This window comes from Papaver somniferum, unplaced genomic scaffold (assembly GCF_003573695.1).
Source record: "Papaver somniferum cultivar HN1 unplaced genomic scaffold, ASM357369v1 unplaced-scaffold_158, whole genome shotgun sequence".
In the NCBI taxonomy this organism is placed as follows: domain Eukaryota; kingdom Viridiplantae; phylum Streptophyta; class Magnoliopsida; order Ranunculales; family Papaveraceae; genus Papaver; species Papaver somniferum.
Window position 1 is genome coordinate 917,696 of NW_020625264.1, and position 19,826 is coordinate 937,521.

Below are 19,826 nucleotides of genomic sequence, written 5' to 3' on the forward strand. Positions count from 1 at the left end.
GATGAGTTTAGCTTGCGGTTCAACTTCTTCAACAATTTAACCAGGGAGATTTGCTAGATGCCCTAATGGGGGACCTGTTCCTGGGAGTCGATTGGTACTCTTACGACGAACCATTCTTATATTTGATCGATTAATCGACGATGAAAATTTTGTGAATCGACGATTAATCGATGAAAACGATGTTGAAACGGGGAAGAAGAAGAGGAGAACAATTTTCGTTTTTGAAACGGAGAAGAAGAAGAGGATAACTGTTTTTGTTTTGTTTTTGTTTTGTTTTAGTTTTTGTTTTTATTTTAGATAAAGTTAGAGATGGTTATTAGGTTAGGGTTAATTTTAATTAGGGTAAGGGGCAAATTAGTAATCCCATTTGATTTTAGGACACCCCTTAAAATTGTAGGTGAATGGCCTAATAGGACCATGGTCCCCTCAAAAATACTATGGTCCCCAAAAAGTCGTTCTTTTTTATTTGGTGTGTGCAGGGATTTGCCCCGCCCCGTGGCGACGTCCTTCTTTTAACCATATTTTGATTTGATGTGCGCGAGACTTCGTCACGTGACAAAGTATTTTTTTATTTGGTGTGCGCGGGTTTTGCCCCACCCCTTGGCAAAGTATTTCTGAAGTGTAGTGTGCGCGGCTTTGATCCTCCATAGATGACGTATTTTTGAATTGGAGTATGCGGGGCTTTGCCCGCCCCGCATTTGATGCGTTTTGGATTTCTTGCAAGAGAGAAAACAAAAACAAAAAATCCGAGACAATTAGAAACTCAAAACTGAAATAAAATCCAAACCGGAAGAACTCAAAAGTTTAACAAAAAGTACAACTTTGAGATGAACGATCACCTAATGTGATTATTCTATTAACATAAAAAAATGAAACATAAAATTAAGGGAATAGCAACGTGTGCGATCAGATATACACAACCTACCATCCAAATTAAAAACCATCTTTAATCTCTAAAAAGCAAGTTGCATATATTCCTTCCGTCCAACTATTAAGTGACCTATTTGATTTTAGTTTTTGTCCCTCTAATAAGTGACTTATATCATTAAAGAATGAGATATTTCTATATTATTCTTTTAGTTAATTATAAAAAAATATAAGAAATATGCATAATTTGATAGGCATGTTTATATTCGTTATGTAGGTGTTTTAAAATGTTTTTCAATGGTATGAAGTTTGCGAACATCCGTGGAGTAGTTTGAGAGATAAACCATTTCTAAACTTCACTAATTATTATTCATAAGAGTATAATTGTAAAAAATTCGTAAAAGTATTATTTTCCTTGCTTGTCTTAAAAATTGTGCAAACTTAAACTAGGTCACTTAATAGTTGGACTGAGTGAGTACGTAAAAGAATCAGGCAAAGGTTTTTGGAATCGACCTTCGGATCCAATGCAAGACTATGTTTTGCGATTGAAAAAATTTCAATTATAAAGATTCAAGAGAAACACTGTCGATTGGTATTGCAAAGAGATTACTTAGAGGTGGAATTGATTACTTCCCTTGCCATTTACGTGGGGAGAACTTTCACTCGGTTTCCTTATTATAGACTACACGTTTAGGGAATCCTTATTAAACTTAGTTTAGGAATCCTTATTTTTGTATGGAAAAAAATTTCTGTTGTTTAACAAAAGTATTGTTTACCTGAAATGATGTTAGTAACGTATAGTTAAGTATTTGGTGCAAACATGGCATAATTAATTAATTAAATTTAAATTATGACGGAAGTATTGTCCACCTACCTTTTTGTCGACGACGCTACTAACGAACCGTTAAATACCTGAAGTAAACAAAGTGTAACCCAAATTTTATTGTTCTGACCAATAAAGTTTCGCCAAGTGTCCTCACCATATCTTCTACATTAGAAAAGACCTATTTCGGCCAATAGAAAGCGAAGTTTTCGTCACCGTTCATGAGTAACCTAACCAAGGGAGCCGAAGTAGATAAGGGTTGAGATTGTGTCACAAGGGGGACTAACTAACTCTTCCTTCCATGTTAATTTCTGTAATATTGCGCTATTGGGGGCTTAAACCTGGAACCTCCTGGAATGCATGAAACTTTACGAAACGGGGATGACCAGCTGAACTATGTATCAGTTTTTATTAGGTTGTTTTCTCTGCAGGTGTAGGTATCAGTTTTGTTATTACTGTGGAGCCAAATGGAAGCATAGCCATGAGGGTCGTAGAATCCATGACATCTATCAGGATTCAGGAGTTAGCTGCCATGCACTTTACGGTCATAAGCTAAGAACAGTCGGTCGGTCTCTACTATTTTGTCCCAGTTAGGAATAGTCCGGCTGTATCCGGTCAGTTGCTGTCCAGAAGACTCGTATTTGTAAACTTGGGATCCTTTCACTGTAATATTTTAGTCAGTGAAAGTAGTAATAATGCAATGTACTAAGTTAATATTTTTCCTAGTAAATTCTGAAGACAACTTACAGATTTATGAATTCTGCAATTATTGAAATTTTAAAATCAGTTACAGAGTCATGTGATACAGTTCAGAAACAAAGTAAGAAGTTGCTAGCAATAACAAATGACTCATTGGGATTTTTGGCAAAAGGAAAGACGCTTGTCAAGTGCAGCACAAAACAAAGAGAACTCGTCCCTCTTCACTCCCCGCCCTTAACTCCAAACAGCATACAAAATACTCAAGAAGACAGACACTCTATTTCTTTTTTCTGCCATACGTTTCCAACTACTAAGAAATCGTTGTCTGTGACACAATTTTTATAACTTATTATCCATAAAATGGTCACGGAACAAGTATTTTTCTCATAATAAAACAGTAGGCCCTAGATGCCGTATATTTTTCTAATGTTAGCCTGGCTAAGTAGTCGTGTTTGCTAATACTTTTAGACAGTAATTGGACCTTCCCAAATAAATTGGCGAGTGCAACAGGTTAATGAATTATGTCTTCAGGTTAATCAAATTCAAAGGATTGTTTCCATGAAGGAATTGTTTAAGATTCTGATGATCCTAATACAAAAGAAGAAAACAATAAGTTTTTGATGTGACTTCAAGAGAAAATTTAATGTTATTCATAAGGGGTTTCATGTCTGTTCATCACCAACATACACCTTCAAGAAGCATCAATGGTGGCTATTGAATTAGGTTTTCAATTTCATAATGCATATGTTTTGAGAATATCCAACAACTCGCAGTTATGTAAAGGTGATTAACTACTGCTGAAATAGAGTATTTCTAATTCTAAAAATTACTTCCTTTGCTACCGTTGGAATGAAATTTAAATGTTTCAGATAAATCTGATCGTAACAGCATTATTGGTTCTGCTATGCAGAAATTTTGAAAACCTACTTCCTCGATCCTTGTTACTTACAGTAGGATTCATCCCATGTTGACGTGAGTGAATGCGATTGTCCTTGTCAATAATATATTTCAAGGGGCATTATAGGGTTTTTAAATTCCATTGTCATTACTGTATCCCGTTATAAGATAAACATAAATTGGATTTGGCATTCTAGGGTTTCCTTACGTAATATTTTTCCAGGGATCTTCTTGTTATGCTGGTAGCCTATAAACATTATTGTTCTCTTGTATTGGACATGTACATATGATGTGCCACAACAGTGGTACACCAACCAGCAGCGCAAGTCTTCAACAACGTCCCAGTCCTGTGCAGTCATACGAGGAATGATTCCTTGAGATATTCTCTATATTTGTACTCATATAAATACCCAATGAAAAGAAACAGACGACACTATAGTGTGTGACTATTCTACATAGAAATCTTGTAGTTTAAGATGGTATTCTTATAGATCCTAGGAACCTTAATCTCTAATCTTCCGCTTTATCTCTGTCATATTATCTTTTATCTAGTTTTTTTTTTCTTCTTCTTTCACTATGCCTGAATCAGATCAATCGTCCCCAAACTCGCCAGTTCACAACTACAATCCTCCACAAAACAATGAAACCCAAATCAATTCTTCAGGGAATCCTAGAACCCTAGACCCTTACATAATTCATCCCATTGATAATCCTGCAACAATGTTATCTTCTCCTCTTTTGCAAGGGGATAATTATGGTTTCTGGGTTAGGGGAATAACAAAATCTCTGACTACTAAGGGCAAGCTCGGTTTCGTTGATGGATCTCTCCCTCCTCCAAAGGATGAGTTGCAGTTTCAATGCTTGAAAAGGTGTGACGATCTTGTAGGTAGTTGGATTCTCAACTCGTGCCAACCAGACATCATGGCTAGCTGCTTATATGCCCTCAACTCTCACGCTGTCTGGAAAGACTTGCAGGTGAGGTTCTGTGTTTCCAATGCTCCGATCCTTTTCCGTTTAAAGTCTTCCATTGCTTCCATCAAACAGGAATCCATTCATGTTTCACTCTATTATACAAACATCAAGACGCTTTGGGATCAGTATGATTCCCTGGTCGCTTCTACGGAAGCTTGTATTTGTGGTGCTGGCAAGCACATGATTGAAAGGCTCGAAAGAGAGCGTGCCATGGAGTTCTTGTAGGGTCTGCACGACAGGTTTTCCAATATTCGCAGTCAAATACTGACTATGGATCCTTTCCCTACTGCACTACGTATCTTCAACCTGGTTCAGCATGAGGAGGAACTTTGGTTGATACTCATAACCTTTTCTTTTTCCTCGAGGTCTTTGGTTGATACTCATAACCTTTTCTTTGATGACTCTCGTATTTTCCACTAGACTCGCAAACCATTTGAAAGTTGTATTTTTTAAATTGTTTATTTTGGACTATGATACACATTTTCTTCAACCCTTGTTCTTGATCCCACTTTTTGCATCATTTTTATCTTCCCATTCAAAGTTGTTAGCATAATTAGAAATTGTATCTTCGAACAAAATATCCATAGCTGCAGGTTGATCTTCCACTGGTTCAGGTTGAAGATCGAGCTATAAATATGAAAAATATTTCAAAGGATAAACAAAACATGCATCTGAAAACATATACATACGGTTTGGAAAGCAAATCGTATGCCAATATACGGTGGGAAATTCCCATCGTAAGTTACCCTGTGATAGCCTACGGTTTGGAAAAAAAAACCATATATGCATGAATATCATTAAATGCATTCATGCAATTACGGTTTATAGTGTTCATCGTTTCCGACCGCACGTTGTGGATTCAAAGTACCATACGGTTTGGAAAGGTGAATTTTTCAAACCGTACCGTGTTTTACGATTGGAAAGTTTGAATATTCCATACAGTATCTCTTTCATACGGTTGGGTCGATAATGTATCCAAACCGTATGTTCTTACGGTTCAGATTTGGGGGTTTTCAAAAAACAAAAAAACCCAACTTTCTACGTACTTCATGCGATTAATAGCAAAAAAAATTGTTATTGGAGTTAAGTTAGAGGTATGCCTCATTCCTTAGAGCATTTGGTTCTTGATATTCACCTTCTTTGGGTTCTTCAAATTCATAATAGTGTTCATATTCTTCATGTATAGGTTGAGGTTGTGGTTGGGTTAGAAATTCTTGATTATCTACACGAATTGAAGGATTTTTGTTTGATTTGGTAGATGAGGATTCACATACCTCACTTATCTTACTCGAGCCACTCATTTGGATTGAGAAAACCTAATTTTCTAGGTTTTTCTCAAACTTTTTCTTCTTCCTTCACTTATCTTGATATTTTGATTTTCAAAAACTAAGTATAAATCAATTCATATTGGACATTTTAGCCAACACATAAAATAGTTGGATAAGGGGTTTTGTTGGTTACTATTTGGAAACCCATATTTTATCATTTTGTGATCCTCAAAACTTTTTCTCGAAGCCCTTATAATGGGTTTCAAAAAAAATACTCAAATATTAGAATCCAAAGCAAAGCTTATAGAGAAGGAGATATATGAATAAGCACATTGGTTAAAAGAAAGTTGTGTCACACTTAACAACCACAACCCATCTTACAAATATTACAATAAATATTTAAAATTTTGTAAATAATAATAATTTAAAAGTAATTATATGGTCCAAACCACAATAATAACCTAACTAATGCATTTTTAAATTCTAAGTTTATAATAATCAACTAAAACTGTAAAATAAAGGAAACCATTGATCCACAATTAAGTATTATGGTTCCTTTTACTTCTTAGTTCCTCGTCATTGACTATCTTCCTCCATATTAATCATTTCATCATGATCTTCTTCGTTATCTTCCAAAAAAGTTCCCCGTTCAGATATAATAGGTTATGATATTGGGCGGCTATGGGATGGGGACCTTGAATCCCAATCCTACCCCATCCCCGCATCACTACTTTCGGGGATTCCTCGTATCCCGTCCCGTTTCCATTTATACGGATAAAACCCTAACCCATAGGAACGGGTCCCCATGAGGATGAGTTTGGGCGGCCAAATTGCCATCGGTAACAAGAATCTCGTGACCTTTACTAGAACCAGATCGATGAGTCACGCTGAGCCAACTATGTAAATGTATTCCGTTACAAGAAGTCCCATTTATCGTGCCCACCGACAGACTGACTGACACAATTTTGGTTACTTGTATTGTACACTGTACTGTTACATACAATCAAGTACATATAACACGTGCCGGGCAGATCAGTTCCGGTTTGTTTTTAATACAGAAAGTAGCATCTTATCTCCAGTCCACCTTCTTCCCCACTACTGTAAAAAAGTCAATAAGTCAAAATCAGAAAGGAAATTTCCTTCCTCGGTTTATGTGTTGTGGGGAATAAACCGTAACGTGTCGGTTCTCAGTTAAAAATATCTGACCTCATATTTCAGGAAAGAGGAAAGAGACGATGCGGAGATTCGTGGCGGAACGCGCAAGAAAGTTGATCTCATCGTCTTCTACTTATACATCTAGACATGGTTAAATACAGAAAAAAACATTACTTGTTCTCTATTGAACTAGGTTAGATTGTTCTATTGACATGGTTCTTATTTCTTGCTTCTGCAATATCAGGGTGTTAAGTGCTTACGTGATGCGGTGGCAGCTGGAATTGCTGCTCGGGATGGTTTTCCTGCCGATCCAAATGACATATTTCTCACTGATGGTGCAAGCCCTGCAGTTAATACACGATCTTACCTCTCCTAAATGTATTAAAAAAATCTGGAGTAACAGAAAATCTTATATTTGTTCCGTATGTGTGTATCTCAGGTTCATATGATGATGCAATTATTGATCAGCTCAGAGAAAGATGGTGTTCTTTGCCCCATCCCTCAGTACCCTTTGTACTCTGCCTCAATTGCTCTGCACGGTGGTTCTCTTGTATGTTTCTCCACCCACGTCATAGGATAATCTTCTTTAAACGTTGAAGTATTAAAGTACTCAGAAAGTCGAGACGTGTGTTTTAGTATGAAAACATAATGTTAGACTGTCTAGTAATAGTCTTATGATAAATTAGTGATGGTGTAATTTATTTTTTTGCAGGTACCTTACTATCTTGATGAGGCTACCGGTTGGGGATTGGAAGTTTCTGAACTTAAGAAACAGTTGGAAGATGCCAAATCAAAAGGCATCACTGTTAGATCCTTGGTAGTGATAAATCCAGGCAATCCAACTGGCCAGGTATAACAACAGCAATCAATTGCTTTCCATGCAATTAGCTCTTTTAAGTTAACCCATGCAGAAAACTTTTTGAGAACTTGTTCTGCCTTTACACATTTCGCTGACGTTTGCCACAAGTTTCTTAAAGATATCGTTGCATCCTTGTAGGTTCTCGCAGAGGAAAACCAGCGGGCAATTGTGGAATTCTGTAAGAAGGAAAATTTGGTTCTTCTCGCAGATGAGGTAACTATTTAGTAGGACTTAGGTGCCTTCTTATGCTAAATGGATTCTATCACTTGAACTTATTAATTCATTAGAAAATACTCAACGTTGGAATTGAACTAGCACCTAGAATCTTGTACGAAATGATTTGCCTAAGTTCCCTAAGAATATGAAGTTAGCTCTACTTCATAGTTTCAACTTTCGAATCAATTAAACTGTTTATTCATTATAAATTCCAACCCTAACTGGGCATTAGAAAGATAGCAGTTCGTAAGTGGCTTGCTAACTTGAGATTTTTACAGGTCTACCAAGAAAATGTTTATGTTGAGGACAAGAGTTTCCACTCATTCAAGAAGGTTGCCAGGTCAATGGGATATGGCGAGAAGGACATCTCATTAGTATCTTTCCAGTCAGTTTCTAAAGGTATGTGGTCTCTAATGTTATAAATCGGAAAAGAAAATGAAATAATTGAAGTTCCAGAACTGAAAACTCTTGTTTACATGCCAGGTTATCACGGCGAGTGCGGAAAGAGAGGTGGTTATATGGAGGTTACTGGCTTCAGTCCTGAAGTGAGACAACAGATTTATAAGGTTGCATCAGTAAATCTTTGTTCAAACATCTCTGGACAAATTCTTACAAGTCTTGTGATGAACCCACCAAAGGTGTGACCCTCTTTCCTTGCTGCTTTATTTAACTTAGCATCCCCGCATCCTAGTATTTTGGTTTACGTATTTTGAAATGTTCTTAGAAACTTAAATTATTCATCATCTATACCGGAATGTTTTAATATTTTCCGCTTGGGTGTTCAAGGAACGTAATTAACGAATCAAATTCTGTACAGGTTGGGGATGAATCCTTTGAATCTTATTCTGCCGAGAAAAATGGAATTTTATCTTCTCTAGCAAGGCGTGCCAAGGTTGGTTAACAGATGAATCATATGTTATCGATTGAATATTATAAGTCAGTTGTACAAAAATGTATTTACTTATATTCTTGATATTCTTGAATGAACTCGTAGGCACTAGGAGACGCGTTCAACAAGTTAGAAGGTGTTACATGCAACAAGGCTGAAGGAGCGATGTATTTGTTCCCACGTATTCAACTCCCTCAGAAAGCAATCAAGGCTGCTGAAGACGCAAAGACAGCCCGGATGCATTTTATGCAAAGCGCCTCCTAGAAGCTACTGGTATTGTTGTAGTACCTGGATCTGGCTTTGGACAGGTGAGACTTTTATCTCTTCTGCCATTTGATACATAGCAACTTTACACGTATTATTCATCTTTGTCACGGACATATTAGTTGATACTTTCTGTTTGTTCTGTTTCTTTTCTATGTTATAGGTTCCCGGCACATGGCACATTAGATGCACAATTCTACCTCAAGAGGAAAAGATCCCAGCTATCATCACACGGTTGACAGACTTCCACCAAGCTTTCATGGCTGAGTTCCGTGATTGAGGAGTTTATGGGGTGGGAGAGAGAACTCCTCAATCACGGAACTCAGCCATGAAAGCTTGGTGGAAGTCTGTCAACGTTGTATACGTTGCTAATGTTCTGATGATAGAATTTGTCTTGCTATTAGAGCCGGTTAAGACTTGCTCAAACTCTTCGAAGCCGGTCAACACGTGATCGCCGGATTTTTATACACTATGTGATCGGACTAAGTTTGCTGGACCAAGTAACCAAAATAATATCATTTTGCATTGAATTACAAAGTTATTCATATTTCTTTTGTAATCAAAAGATATTAACAACTACAGCGAGAATGCAAAACGACCAGCAAACTTATCAGTTTAATTTATGGAAATCAATACCGAACAGGAAAGAGCTACCGATATATCCAAGGGGCGGCAAAATCATGAAGTTGTTGTATACGTTATAACAGAATGAAAAATTTAGTATCCTGGGCTCAACCTCTCATGATTTCAGGATACGTTTATATTTATAATCAATTCTATTAAATGCATTAGTATCCTGTTTCACTGTTATTATATTTATATGATACCATCTCTGTTCTAAGAAAAATTATACTTTCAATTAGTGAAGGATTAGAATACGAGCATTTGTATACGTTGTTTCTCAAAACTCCAACTAGTTGAGGATTGTGTCCAATTCATCTTTAATGTCACATGGACACGCTTTAGAAAATTTGCACAGAATGATCCACATACCACCTGCATGTTGGGTTTTATCGGAAATTTGGGTGTGCAAAAGTTGGGCTGAAACATCCTCAAGAAGGTCATTTTGGGGAATTCGAAAAATTTGGTTTTTGGTGAACCTTTCGGAAGAAGCTTTTTGTGAGTTTCTTCTCTTTTAAAACCAACCCATTTTGGCGCTTCTCACTCACAGAGAGACTCTCCATTGACTAAGAAGAAGAAGTAGTAGTAGATAGACGTTCTTCGATTCGTCTGAGGTTTTGATTTTTGAGAGATGGAGCAGCAGAAGAACAGGAACATGGTTGAAGAAAACATCGGAGAAGAAGAGATTATTCACGGCCCTTTCCCTGTTGAACAGCTTCAGGTAATTTCCTTCGATTCGCTCTCAAAACCCTAAGTTGATTTTCTTTACTTTTATCAATACAATTTTGTTTTTCTTATGTTTAATTATCATTTACACACTGGGTTTTAGTTTGTTTCTCAATTACGATATTCGAATTTGGGGATTTTCTTGAAGTTTTGGACACTGGGGGTGTCATTTTTGTGCGGGTATTTGGGGATGTTCGAGATTTTATGGCTTTTGGTGAGAATTATATTATTGATTTTGAAATTAGGGTTTTGATTTGATTCCTAACAAAGAGTTTTCTTTGATTTTGGGGATTTTAAAGAAAAAATTCATCTTTCTGATTCTTTAGGTTTTGAGTAATTTGGGGGATTTTCTTGAAAAACTGAGGTTTCTTTAGGGTTTCACTAATTGGGGTTGTTTTGAAGGCGTCTGGGATAGCTTCAGTTGATGTAAAGAAGCTGAAAGATGCTGGTCTATGCACAGTTGAAGCTGTTGCATACTCTCCTCGGAAAGAATTACTTCTAATCAAAGGAATTAGTGATGCTAAAGTTGATAAGATCACCGAAGCAGCGACTAAGCTTGTTCCATTGGGTTTTACTAGTGCTAGTCAGCTTCATGCACAAAGGCAAGAGATCATTCAGATAACATCAGGATCAAGAGAACTTGATAAAGTTTTAGAAGGTAATACTAGTAGATTACGGCTATATAGATTGTTGTGTTTTGATATTTTCTTTGAAAACTTACACTGTTAAGCATCTAACAGGAGGGATTGAGACTGGTTCTATTACTGAATTGTATGGTGAATTCCACTCTGGAAAGACTCAGCTATGTCACACTTTATGCGTCACTTGTCAAATAAGATTTTACTTTGTTTTCATTACATTGTTCGTTTAAAATGTAGTTCATCTAGAGCTTTATTACTGGCTAGAGAACCCTGAGCTGATTAATAAATGAACTAGAGTAGTTTATAAAGATTTTTTTTTTCTTCAAAGCTTATTAATCCAGTCATTTGTATTTGCGATACATGAATACATTTCAGCTTCCATTGGATCAAGGGGGTGGTGAAGGAAAAGCAATGTACATTGACGCCGAGGGGACTTTCAGGCCACAAAGACTCTTACAGATTGCGGAGAGGTATTATATGAAGCTTATTTTTTTGGACATCATAGCTTTAACATATACCATGGCTTAGTTATGCTGAATTGCTGACGCTTGCAGGTTCGGACTGAATGGTGCTGATGTTTTGGAGAATGTGGCCTATGCTAGAGCTTATAACACAGATCATCAGTCAAGACTTCTTCTTGAAGCAGCTTCTATGATGGTAGAGACAAGGTATGATACTCTTTTGATTAGAAGCGCTTTCTCATGATTTTTCTACACAATGGCCTAGAACAACATTTGGAATCTTTCAGGCTTCGCACTTGAGCCAAATTAGGGTGAGAAATAAACTTGATGGATTTTGTTGGGGTGCATATCTGGTAACACAAAAATGTAGTAGTTTAAACCAAGTTTCTTGAGCCGAACTAATTATCCTATATTATTGTGCTCATTAGATAAAATAGTAAGCTTAGTGTCTTAGGTGTCCTGCATTAACTGGTAGTTTATTCTGTTGAATGTGCGTATGATTTCATTTGGGTATTCTGGATGAGTTGAACTGACAGACTTATGTAATATGTTAATGGATTTTTTGCTGGGTGCATGGCTGATAACATCACAAACCTAGGATAAACCAAGTTTCTTGAGCCGAACTAATTATCCTACATTATTATGCTCGTTAGACAAGATAGTAAATTTAGTGTCTTAGGTGTACTGCATTAACTGGTACTTTATCCTGTAATGTGCGTATAGTTTTATTTGAGCCATTCTGGATGAGTTGAACTGACTGAATTATGTAATATCTTTACGGATTTTTTATGGGACACAGGTTGCCCTTGTGATTGTGGATAGTGCTACAGCTCTTTATAGGACAGATTTCTCTGGAAGAGGAGAACTGTCAGCTAGGCAAATGCATCTAGCGAAGTTTTTAAGGAGCCTACAGAAGTTGGCTGATGAGGTAACCTATTACTGCAACTCCACATAAAAATATATCCTTCTTTTACAGGGGACTGCTCTGTTTAGTATTTGAAAGATATTCTCTTAACTGTTATCATTGGGGTTTGCTGCTGTGTTGTTGTTGTAGTTCGGTGTTGCTGTTGTAATTACCAACCAAGTTGTTGCGCAAGTTGACGGTTCTGCTATGTTTGCTGGGCCACAAATTAAACCTATTGGTGGAAACATCATGGCTCATGCTTCTACTACAAGGTTTGTTTTTTATGACGAGTCTCTATATCCTTCAACTGCATTTTGTTCGGTTAACAATACTGTATAGATGCTAACAAAAATTATATTTCAGATTAGCATTGCGCAAGGGAAGGGCAGAGGAGCGTATCTGTAAAGTAATCAGCTCTCCATGTTTAGCTGAAGCTGAAGCACGGTTTCAGATATCTGCAGAAGGTGTCACTGACGTCAAGGACTGACTGACTGGCCATTTATAACACCATTATCTCTTTCTTACTCCACCAAGTCGGGCAATTGCACTTACTACCTAGTCCGAAAAATCCAACAAGTTGTATATCTGGAATTTAGTTTGTGCAGGGGTAGTTATTCAATGTATAGTCAGACACAATTGTCCTGTTACCGGTCTGTGTTTTACATTGATCTTTTTTGTTTCTTCATATCGTCTAGTCGTCCTTGTATAAAAACTGAGCTTATATGTTATGAAAATTTTGCATTCCCAGCATCATGAATTCCTGTAGAGTAACATATTAGCTAGGTAGGAAAAAAATATACTTCCAGTCATTTCCTTTTAATACCCGAGGAAAAATAATATACTTCCAGTTTTGACTTTCACATTTTCAAATACAAAATCAAAAAAAGAAATAAAAATAAATGTGAAAAAGTGCCAGAAATATGGCACACGAAGATAGTGGGAAAATGGTGAATGGCCAGAAATTCCAGGATGTCGTGCAAACAAAAATAAGGCAATTTTTTTGCTGCATAATACAACTCTCAAACGGTTAGTTTTTGACAATCCAGTATTATATATTTCAGACCCAAAAAAAAAAACCCTAGATGTACTATTAGCTTGTAGATCCAGAAAATTAAACCAGAGAGAGACGTCTGATCGACATGGGTGAAGCTAAATTATCAGCGAAAAAGCAAGCAGAAGAGATTCAATCCACTCTAGATCCTATGATACCAAGTCTGATCATAGTCATGCTCAAATCACAAGTTGGTGGAGGTTTTTGGCTAGTAAGTCTAATCTAATCTAATCTGTCATGTTATCATCTCTAAATCTGAATGTTCTTCTCGTGTTGATTATTTTATGTTTTTGTTTGTTAACAGGGGGTTCCGACTGAGTTTGCCAGACCTTTTATGTCAAAACATAAAATTGTGATGACATTAGAGGATCAGGAAGGCAAAAACTATAAAGTAAATTACATTCCTCCAAAAGGACTTTCCGGCGGATGGAAAAAGTTTGTTGTGGATCACAAATTAAGAATGGGAGATGCAGTGCTGTTCCAACTGGTTGACCTTATGAAATTTAAGGTTTTCATTTTTAAGGGAAATGGTGTACCAGACACTGATGGCGAAGCAGACATTGATGATGGTCTAACCCTTCTGCAACTGAAAGCGCGAGCGCAGAGAAGAACTCAAGGTATTTTTTTTTGTCAGACTTTATTGCATTCGGTTTTTCAGTTTGTGCAGTGCATTAAATTGTTGTGCGATGTTTAAATTAGGCGATGCCAGTAAGAATTTGAAGCGGGGGAGAAAACCTGTCGCAAAGCGCCAAAGTGTAGGTAAGAATTTTAAGTCGAATGAAAAATCTTGCTGTTGAAAATGAAATTGTATTGGTAATGTAGTTTACTTAAAGCGCATTGTTTTGCCATGCTGGTAAGAATCTGAAGCCGGAGGAAAATCCTGCAGCGAAACGCAAAGGCGTGTTCGTTCAGCTGTTATTCGGGATGAAAATGGAAGTCAGCAGCAACCTGATGACAATGTTAATGTGGTAAATTCAGTGGTTGGAGATTTTGAGAGTTTCACGAAAATCGTTAAGGATTTGGTTGGAGATTCTAAATTTCCGGAGGATGTACTGGAGAAATATTACAATCTATGCTGCACCCATAACTCATTCCTTCATGCAAATCTTTGTCCCGGCAACAATGGTAAATTAGTTGCGGGTATGATTATCGAGACTGTGGAAATTGTTCATGGCATCAGGTCTTGCAAACTTCGCGACACTTTCAATGGTAAGGTGGCTGTCTGGAGAAATAAATTGGAAGCCTTTGAGAAGCTTGGCATGAGCGTGGATGTTGTATTTCCAAGGTTAAACCAACTTGAGAAACTATCCGAAAAGGCACTGATAAGGCTTCCATATCAGCAAATGTATCCAGAATTATGCAATCCGTAGCTTACATGTTTATTCGATCTTTCTTTCTTTCTTTTTCTTCCCTGTATTGCAAGACTGTTTGATGTTTGATAAAGTACTTGAAATGACTCCACATGGTAAACCTTTGTGTTTTAGAAATTTAGTAGATTACAGAACTGATGCAGTTTCACAGCTAACTTGTGTAGCTGTGCATATAGAAATTTAGTGCTGCTGACTGTCAAAAAATTGAATTAGTAACATGAAAATCAGTTGCCATCATTAATTTTGATTGATGATGTATATCAGAAACCCACATTAAGAATGAACAAAATTTTGATTGATTTATCAAACCAATTGTTGTCCTCTCCCAATTTTGAGCATCTCAATTGATGGATGACTTCGTTAGTACCATATAAGGATTACCTCGCTTGTAGAACTTGATCAAGCTGTAGAAGCTTAGGTATTATATTGATCTCTCGCTGAAATGTTTCTTTCATTTCATAGATATGAATATGAAGTTTGTTTTCTTTTGTTTAAGTTGGTCTGGAAGTGCAGCGCAGGGTAAGCTAATACAGTGGTGTAGGATAAGGATCTTAATCTGCAGTGCTGCAATTTCAGACTCTCTAACAGCCTCCCTTACAAAGAGTCCACGAGTTTCCACATTTATAGCAAAATTGAATTTACTTGCACTTGAGTCACTTGTTTTGCACGAGGAACCAGAAACGAAAAATAATGAGATTTGAAAAAAAAAAAAAAAAAAAAAAGAAACACAACTTTGTGCACCAGTTATTTTGAAAAAAATGCAAAATTAGATCAAATATCAAATTACATAAAATTAGATCACACAACAACAAGAAACCAATCAATCCAATTCTTAAAACCTAAAATTCCAATATCTTATCAAAAATCGGCAAGTTCTAAACATGATTGGTTGATTTGTACCAAAAGAGGCATATAATATGACATTTAGTAGAGATCTAACTCGAATTCAAGCTAATCTAATACTAACTTTTTCCACAAAAGGAATCGAATCCATGTAAATACAAAATTTATTAGGGAAAATTGGGAAACTGCCCCAACGTTAAAAAAAAGTTGGAAAACTGCTCCACTGTTAGAAATCTCAGTTAACTCCGTGTGTGCGAGTTCTCACGTGCCAAAAAAGACAAAAATACCCCGAATTTCGAGTTCAATCGAGATGAAATTGTAGTGCCAGTCAGTTTTCCAACTTTTTTTGTCTTAGCGGTTCGGGATATTTTTGTCTTTTTTGGCACGTGAGAACTCGCACACGCGGAGTTAACTGAGATTTCTAACAGTGGGACAGTTTTCCAACTTTTTTTAACGTTGGGGCAGTTTTCCAAGATTACAGTCCAAATTGGGGCAGTTTCCCAATTTTCCCAATTTATTATACTTACATCGCTGAGCATTGAAGAACATGAGAGCTTTATGAAGCGCTTGAGTATAAAATTCATTATACTTACATCGCTGAGCATTGAAGAACATGACAACTTTATGAAGAGCTTGAGTATAATTATCCGGTGGAGGTTCAGGATGATGATGTCTGGGAACAGTTTTAACAATCAACACAATCAAACCAGTCAAAAAAGCAGCAGCAAGGATAGTACCAATAGTCCACACAAATATTTTTCCTACTGACAATAATACAACCAAGATCAACATATTTCTTCTTCTTCTGTTCACCACTTTGTGCACCAGTTATACTGCAGAAGAAAGATTATGTGAAGGAAGAAAACCAACCAAATCCAAATGAAACAATCATCAAATTGTGTGAAGGAAAACTGAATTTTTCAGCATAACCTTCTCTGATTCTTGTTACCGTAGTTGCATTACTGCATTTTGCAGCATAAACGAATGAAAATATCCAATATAAGAGTAATATATAAATTATCCTTCAAAAATTCCCTGTAGTAATGTATGGTGAAAACCGAACATTTTTAGGCTACTCGATAATAAAACCAATTACGAATTAGAATACAAGTCCAACTATAACGCTGATTAATGAAGCACTGGGTAGGAAGTGGTACTGAGTATATACACTGATCGGAATAAGAATTTTCATTGTTAAATAGCTCCATTCAGAAAAACACCATTTACTAAATAAGTAGAGTTGAATTTCAGATATCTGCACATGGTGTCACTGATGTCAAGGACTGACCGACTAGCCATTCATACCTCTGCTGCGGGCAGAACTTGTTCCATCATGCAAATCTTTTGCCCGGCCTTAATTGTGCATTAGTTAACGGTATGATTTCGGAAACCGTCAAAATTGCTGATGCCATTAGGACTTGCTATCAATGGCAGTGATTTATGACGCTAATTCTTTGCGAGATTTGTGGCTCCAATTAAGTTATTCTTCTTACCATGTATTTTTATATATTACTTAGAATAGTTAGCTGAATATCCAATTACATTAGCTGTATATTTTGTTGCCTAATCGAGGCTGTACATTATTCTTATTTAAACAGAACGATATCAATAGAAAGGTATTCAGCCATTTTCACGCAAACTTTGTTATGGCATCCGAGCCAGCAATTTTTTTTCTGATTATCTCTTCTTCTGGGTTGTTTTCTAGTTCTTTTTTTTTCGTCTTCGTTTCGGGTTGATTTATTATCAACAATTTGGCTTTGTGATTTTTTGGTTTAAGATGTCTACCGAAATTTTTTCTGGCAAATCCTCGGAGACGTTTGCGATTAGACTTACAGGCAAGAATTATGTATCCTGGGAGTTTCAATTCAGAATGTTCTTGAAACGGAAGACACTCTGGAATCACATCGACGGCAGTTCTTCGATACCTACAGACGCTAGTGAACTTGCGCAATGGGAAACCAAAGATGCTTGCATCATTTCTTGGATCCTAGCGTCTATTGAACCAGGTATGGTTAACAATCTGCGTTCTTTTGGTACGGCAAAACAAATGTGGGATTACTTGAGACGCATCTATCACCAAGAAAATACTGCGCGGCGCTTTCAAATTGAACTTGAGATCAGTCAATTCAGTCAAGGTAATCTTTCCATTGAGCAATATTATTCTGAGTTTATTAACCTATGGAGCGAATATTTTGGTATTATTTATTCTAAGGTCTCTCGAGAGACGTTGGAAGGTCTTCAGGCGGTGCATGAGGAAAGTAAGCGGGATCAATTTTTGATGAAATTGAGACCAGAATTTGAGACTGCGCGGGCTGGATTGTTGAACAGAAATCCGGTTCTTTCATTAGACATGTGTTGGTGAATTATTGCGTGAGGAACAGAGGATGGCTACGCAAGCCGCTATAAGTGGGCAGAAAGAAACGACTGATTTGGTTAATCTGTCTTATGTTGCTCAAGGGAGGAATCAAGGGAAAGGGCAATCACAATGCTATAGTTGCAAGGAGTTTGGGCATATTGCACGAAATTGTAGTAAGAAATTCTGCAACTACTGCAAACAACAAGGGCACATCATCAAGGAGTGTCCTACGCGTCCAGAAAATCGGAAAGCCCAAGCCTTTCAAGCTGTTGCTCCATCTTGTACTGTAATCAGTCAACACTTGCTCCAGAAATGGTACAACAGATGATTCTCACAACATTCTCTGCGCTTGGACTTCAAGGTACCAGTAAGTCAAGTACCTTTCCTTGGATTGTTGATTCTGGAGCATCCAATCATATGACTGGCTCACCTAATTTATTACATAATGTACGGGAGTATACAGGAACACAAAATATTGAAATCGCCAATGGCAGTAATCTTCAGCGTTGGTGACATTACGCCTTCTTTTCGTAATGTATTTATTTCTCCTGGATTATCTACTAGGCTTATTTCCGTTGGTCAAATGGTGGATAATAACTGTCATGTGCATTTTTCTCGAAATGGTTGTCTTGTGCAGGATCAGGTGTCGGGGAAGGTGATCGCGAAGGGGCCTAAAGTGGCAAGAATTTTTCCGTTGCAATTTTCGATTCCTATAACTTTATCTTTAGCTTCTATTATAGTTGAGAATAAGGCTGCCATTTGGCATAGACGTTTGGGTCATCCGAATAATGTGATTTTATCAACTTTAATGAATCGTGGTTGTCTTGGTAACAAAGATAAAAGTTTCAATTTTGATTGCTCTATCTGTAAGTTGGGGAAAAGTAAACTCTTACCTTTTCCTACATATGGAAGTCGTGCTACTACATGTTTTGAGATTATACATTCTGATGTTTGGGGTATTACTCCTGTTATCTCGCATGCCCAATATAAGTACTTTGTCACATTTATTGATGATTACAGCCGTTTTACATAGATTTATTTTCTGCTCACCAAGGCTGAAGTATTCACTGTGTTTCAAACTTTTTTAGCCTATGTTGAAACATAATTCTCTACATGTATTAAGATTTTGCGATCTGATAATGGAAGGGAATACATGTCACATGAATTTCAGGGATTCTTGCAAAAGAAAGGTATTATATCTCAGCGATCTTGTCCTTATACGCCTCAACAGAACAGGGTGGCTGAATGTAAGAACCGTCACTTGTTGGATATGGTTCGAACATTGCTTTTGGAGTCCTCTGTTCCAGCAAATTTTTGGGTGGAAGCTTTATCTACGGCAGTGTATTTAATCAATCGCTTACCTTCACAACAATTGGGGTTTGATTCTCCTTACCATCGTCTCTTCAGTACACATCCTCAGTATGACATGTTGCACACTTTTGGGTGTGTTTGTTTTGTTCACCTTCCTTCTCATGAGCGTCACAAACTTATGGCTCAGTCAGTAAAATGTGCTTTTACGGGGTATAGTACTACTCATAAAGGATATTTGTGCTATGATAGTGTTGCTAATCGCATGCGTATTTCTAGAAATGTGATTTTCTTTGAAAGCGAGTACTTTTTTCAGCAGCACGTCTCTAAATTTGATAATGTTTGTATTCCTACCCTTGATGATATCAATGATCAGTCACCACTCATTGAGCGTTTTAAACCCAACCATGTTTATCAGCGAAGACGGCCCCTATCTCCACAAATCCTTCCCGACCCTGATCCGGTGATTGCTCTAGTGGCTCTCCGAAGGTCACTCTGTACCACTCATCCTCCAAATCGGTATGGTTTCTCTGCCATTTTAGCTAACACTGAAGTTCTCACTTGTTATTCTCAAGCAGCTAAACATGCATGTTGGACGAAAGCCATGAAAGAAGAGCTTCAAGCTCTTCAGGAGAA

General features: G+C 37.1%; 2 protein-coding genes and 1 pseudogene across 2 annotated transcripts; all 3 read left to right on the forward strand.

Annotated features, from left to right (window-relative positions):
• The first annotated feature begins 3,862 nt into the window (after positions 1-3,862).
• On the forward strand, positions 3,863-9,201 carry LOC113337057 (annotated as a pseudogene).
• Positions 9,202-10,091: 890 nt separating this feature from the next.
• Positions 10,092-13,005, forward strand: LOC113337300 (DNA repair protein RAD51 homolog 1-like). The gene is made up of 8 exons (XM_026583020.1): positions 10,092-10,251; positions 10,659-10,914; positions 10,997-11,103; positions 11,273-11,367; positions 11,452-11,567; positions 12,159-12,286; positions 12,413-12,534; positions 12,626-13,005. The coding sequence occupies exons 1-8, from the start codon at positions 10,162-10,164 to the stop codon at positions 12,747-12,749; spliced, it is 1,038 nt and encodes a 345-aa protein (XP_026438805.1). The 5' UTR covers positions 10,092-10,161; the 3' UTR covers positions 12,750-13,005.
• Positions 13,006-13,401: 396 nt separating this feature from the next.
• On the forward strand, positions 13,402-14,683 carry LOC113337058 (B3 domain-containing protein Os01g0234100-like). Its single transcript, XM_026582748.1, has 4 exons — positions 13,402-13,524; positions 13,618-13,930; positions 14,013-14,072; positions 14,172-14,683. Exons 1-4 carry the CDS (start codon positions 13,402-13,404, stop codon positions 14,681-14,683), a joined length of 1,008 nt encoding a protein of 335 aa, XP_026438533.1.
• The last annotated feature ends 5,143 nt before the right edge of the window (positions 14,684-19,826 follow it).

What these genes read in the sequence shown, in the direction of transcription:
- LOC113337300 (XM_026583020.1), top strand. Translation starts at nt 10,162, where the DNA reads ATGGAGCAGCAGAAGAACAGGAACATGGTTGAAGAAAACATCGGAGAA. An exon ending in GTCAAATAAGATTTTACTTT is followed by an intron (nt 11,104 to 11,272) that starts GTTTTCATTACA and finishes AATACATTTCAG; the next exon opens with CTTCCATTGGATCAAGGGGG. An exon ending in TATGATGGTAGAGACAAGGT is followed by an intron (nt 11,568 to 12,158) that starts ATGATACTCTTT and finishes ATGGGACACAGG; the next exon opens with TTGCCCTTGTGATTGTGGAT.
- LOC113337058 (XM_026582748.1), top strand. Translation starts at nt 13,402, where the DNA reads ATGGGTGAAGCTAAATTATCAGCGAAAAAGCAAGCAGAAGAGATTCAA. An exon ending in TTGGTGGAGGTTTTTGGCTA is followed by an intron (nt 13,525 to 13,617) that starts GTAAGTCTAATC and finishes GTTTGTTAACAG; the next exon opens with GGGGTTCCGACTGAGTTTGC. An exon ending in CGCAAAGCGCCAAAGTGTAG is followed by an intron (nt 14,073 to 14,171) that starts GTAAGAATTTTA and finishes CATGCTGGTAAG; the next exon opens with AATCTGAAGCCGGAGGAAAA.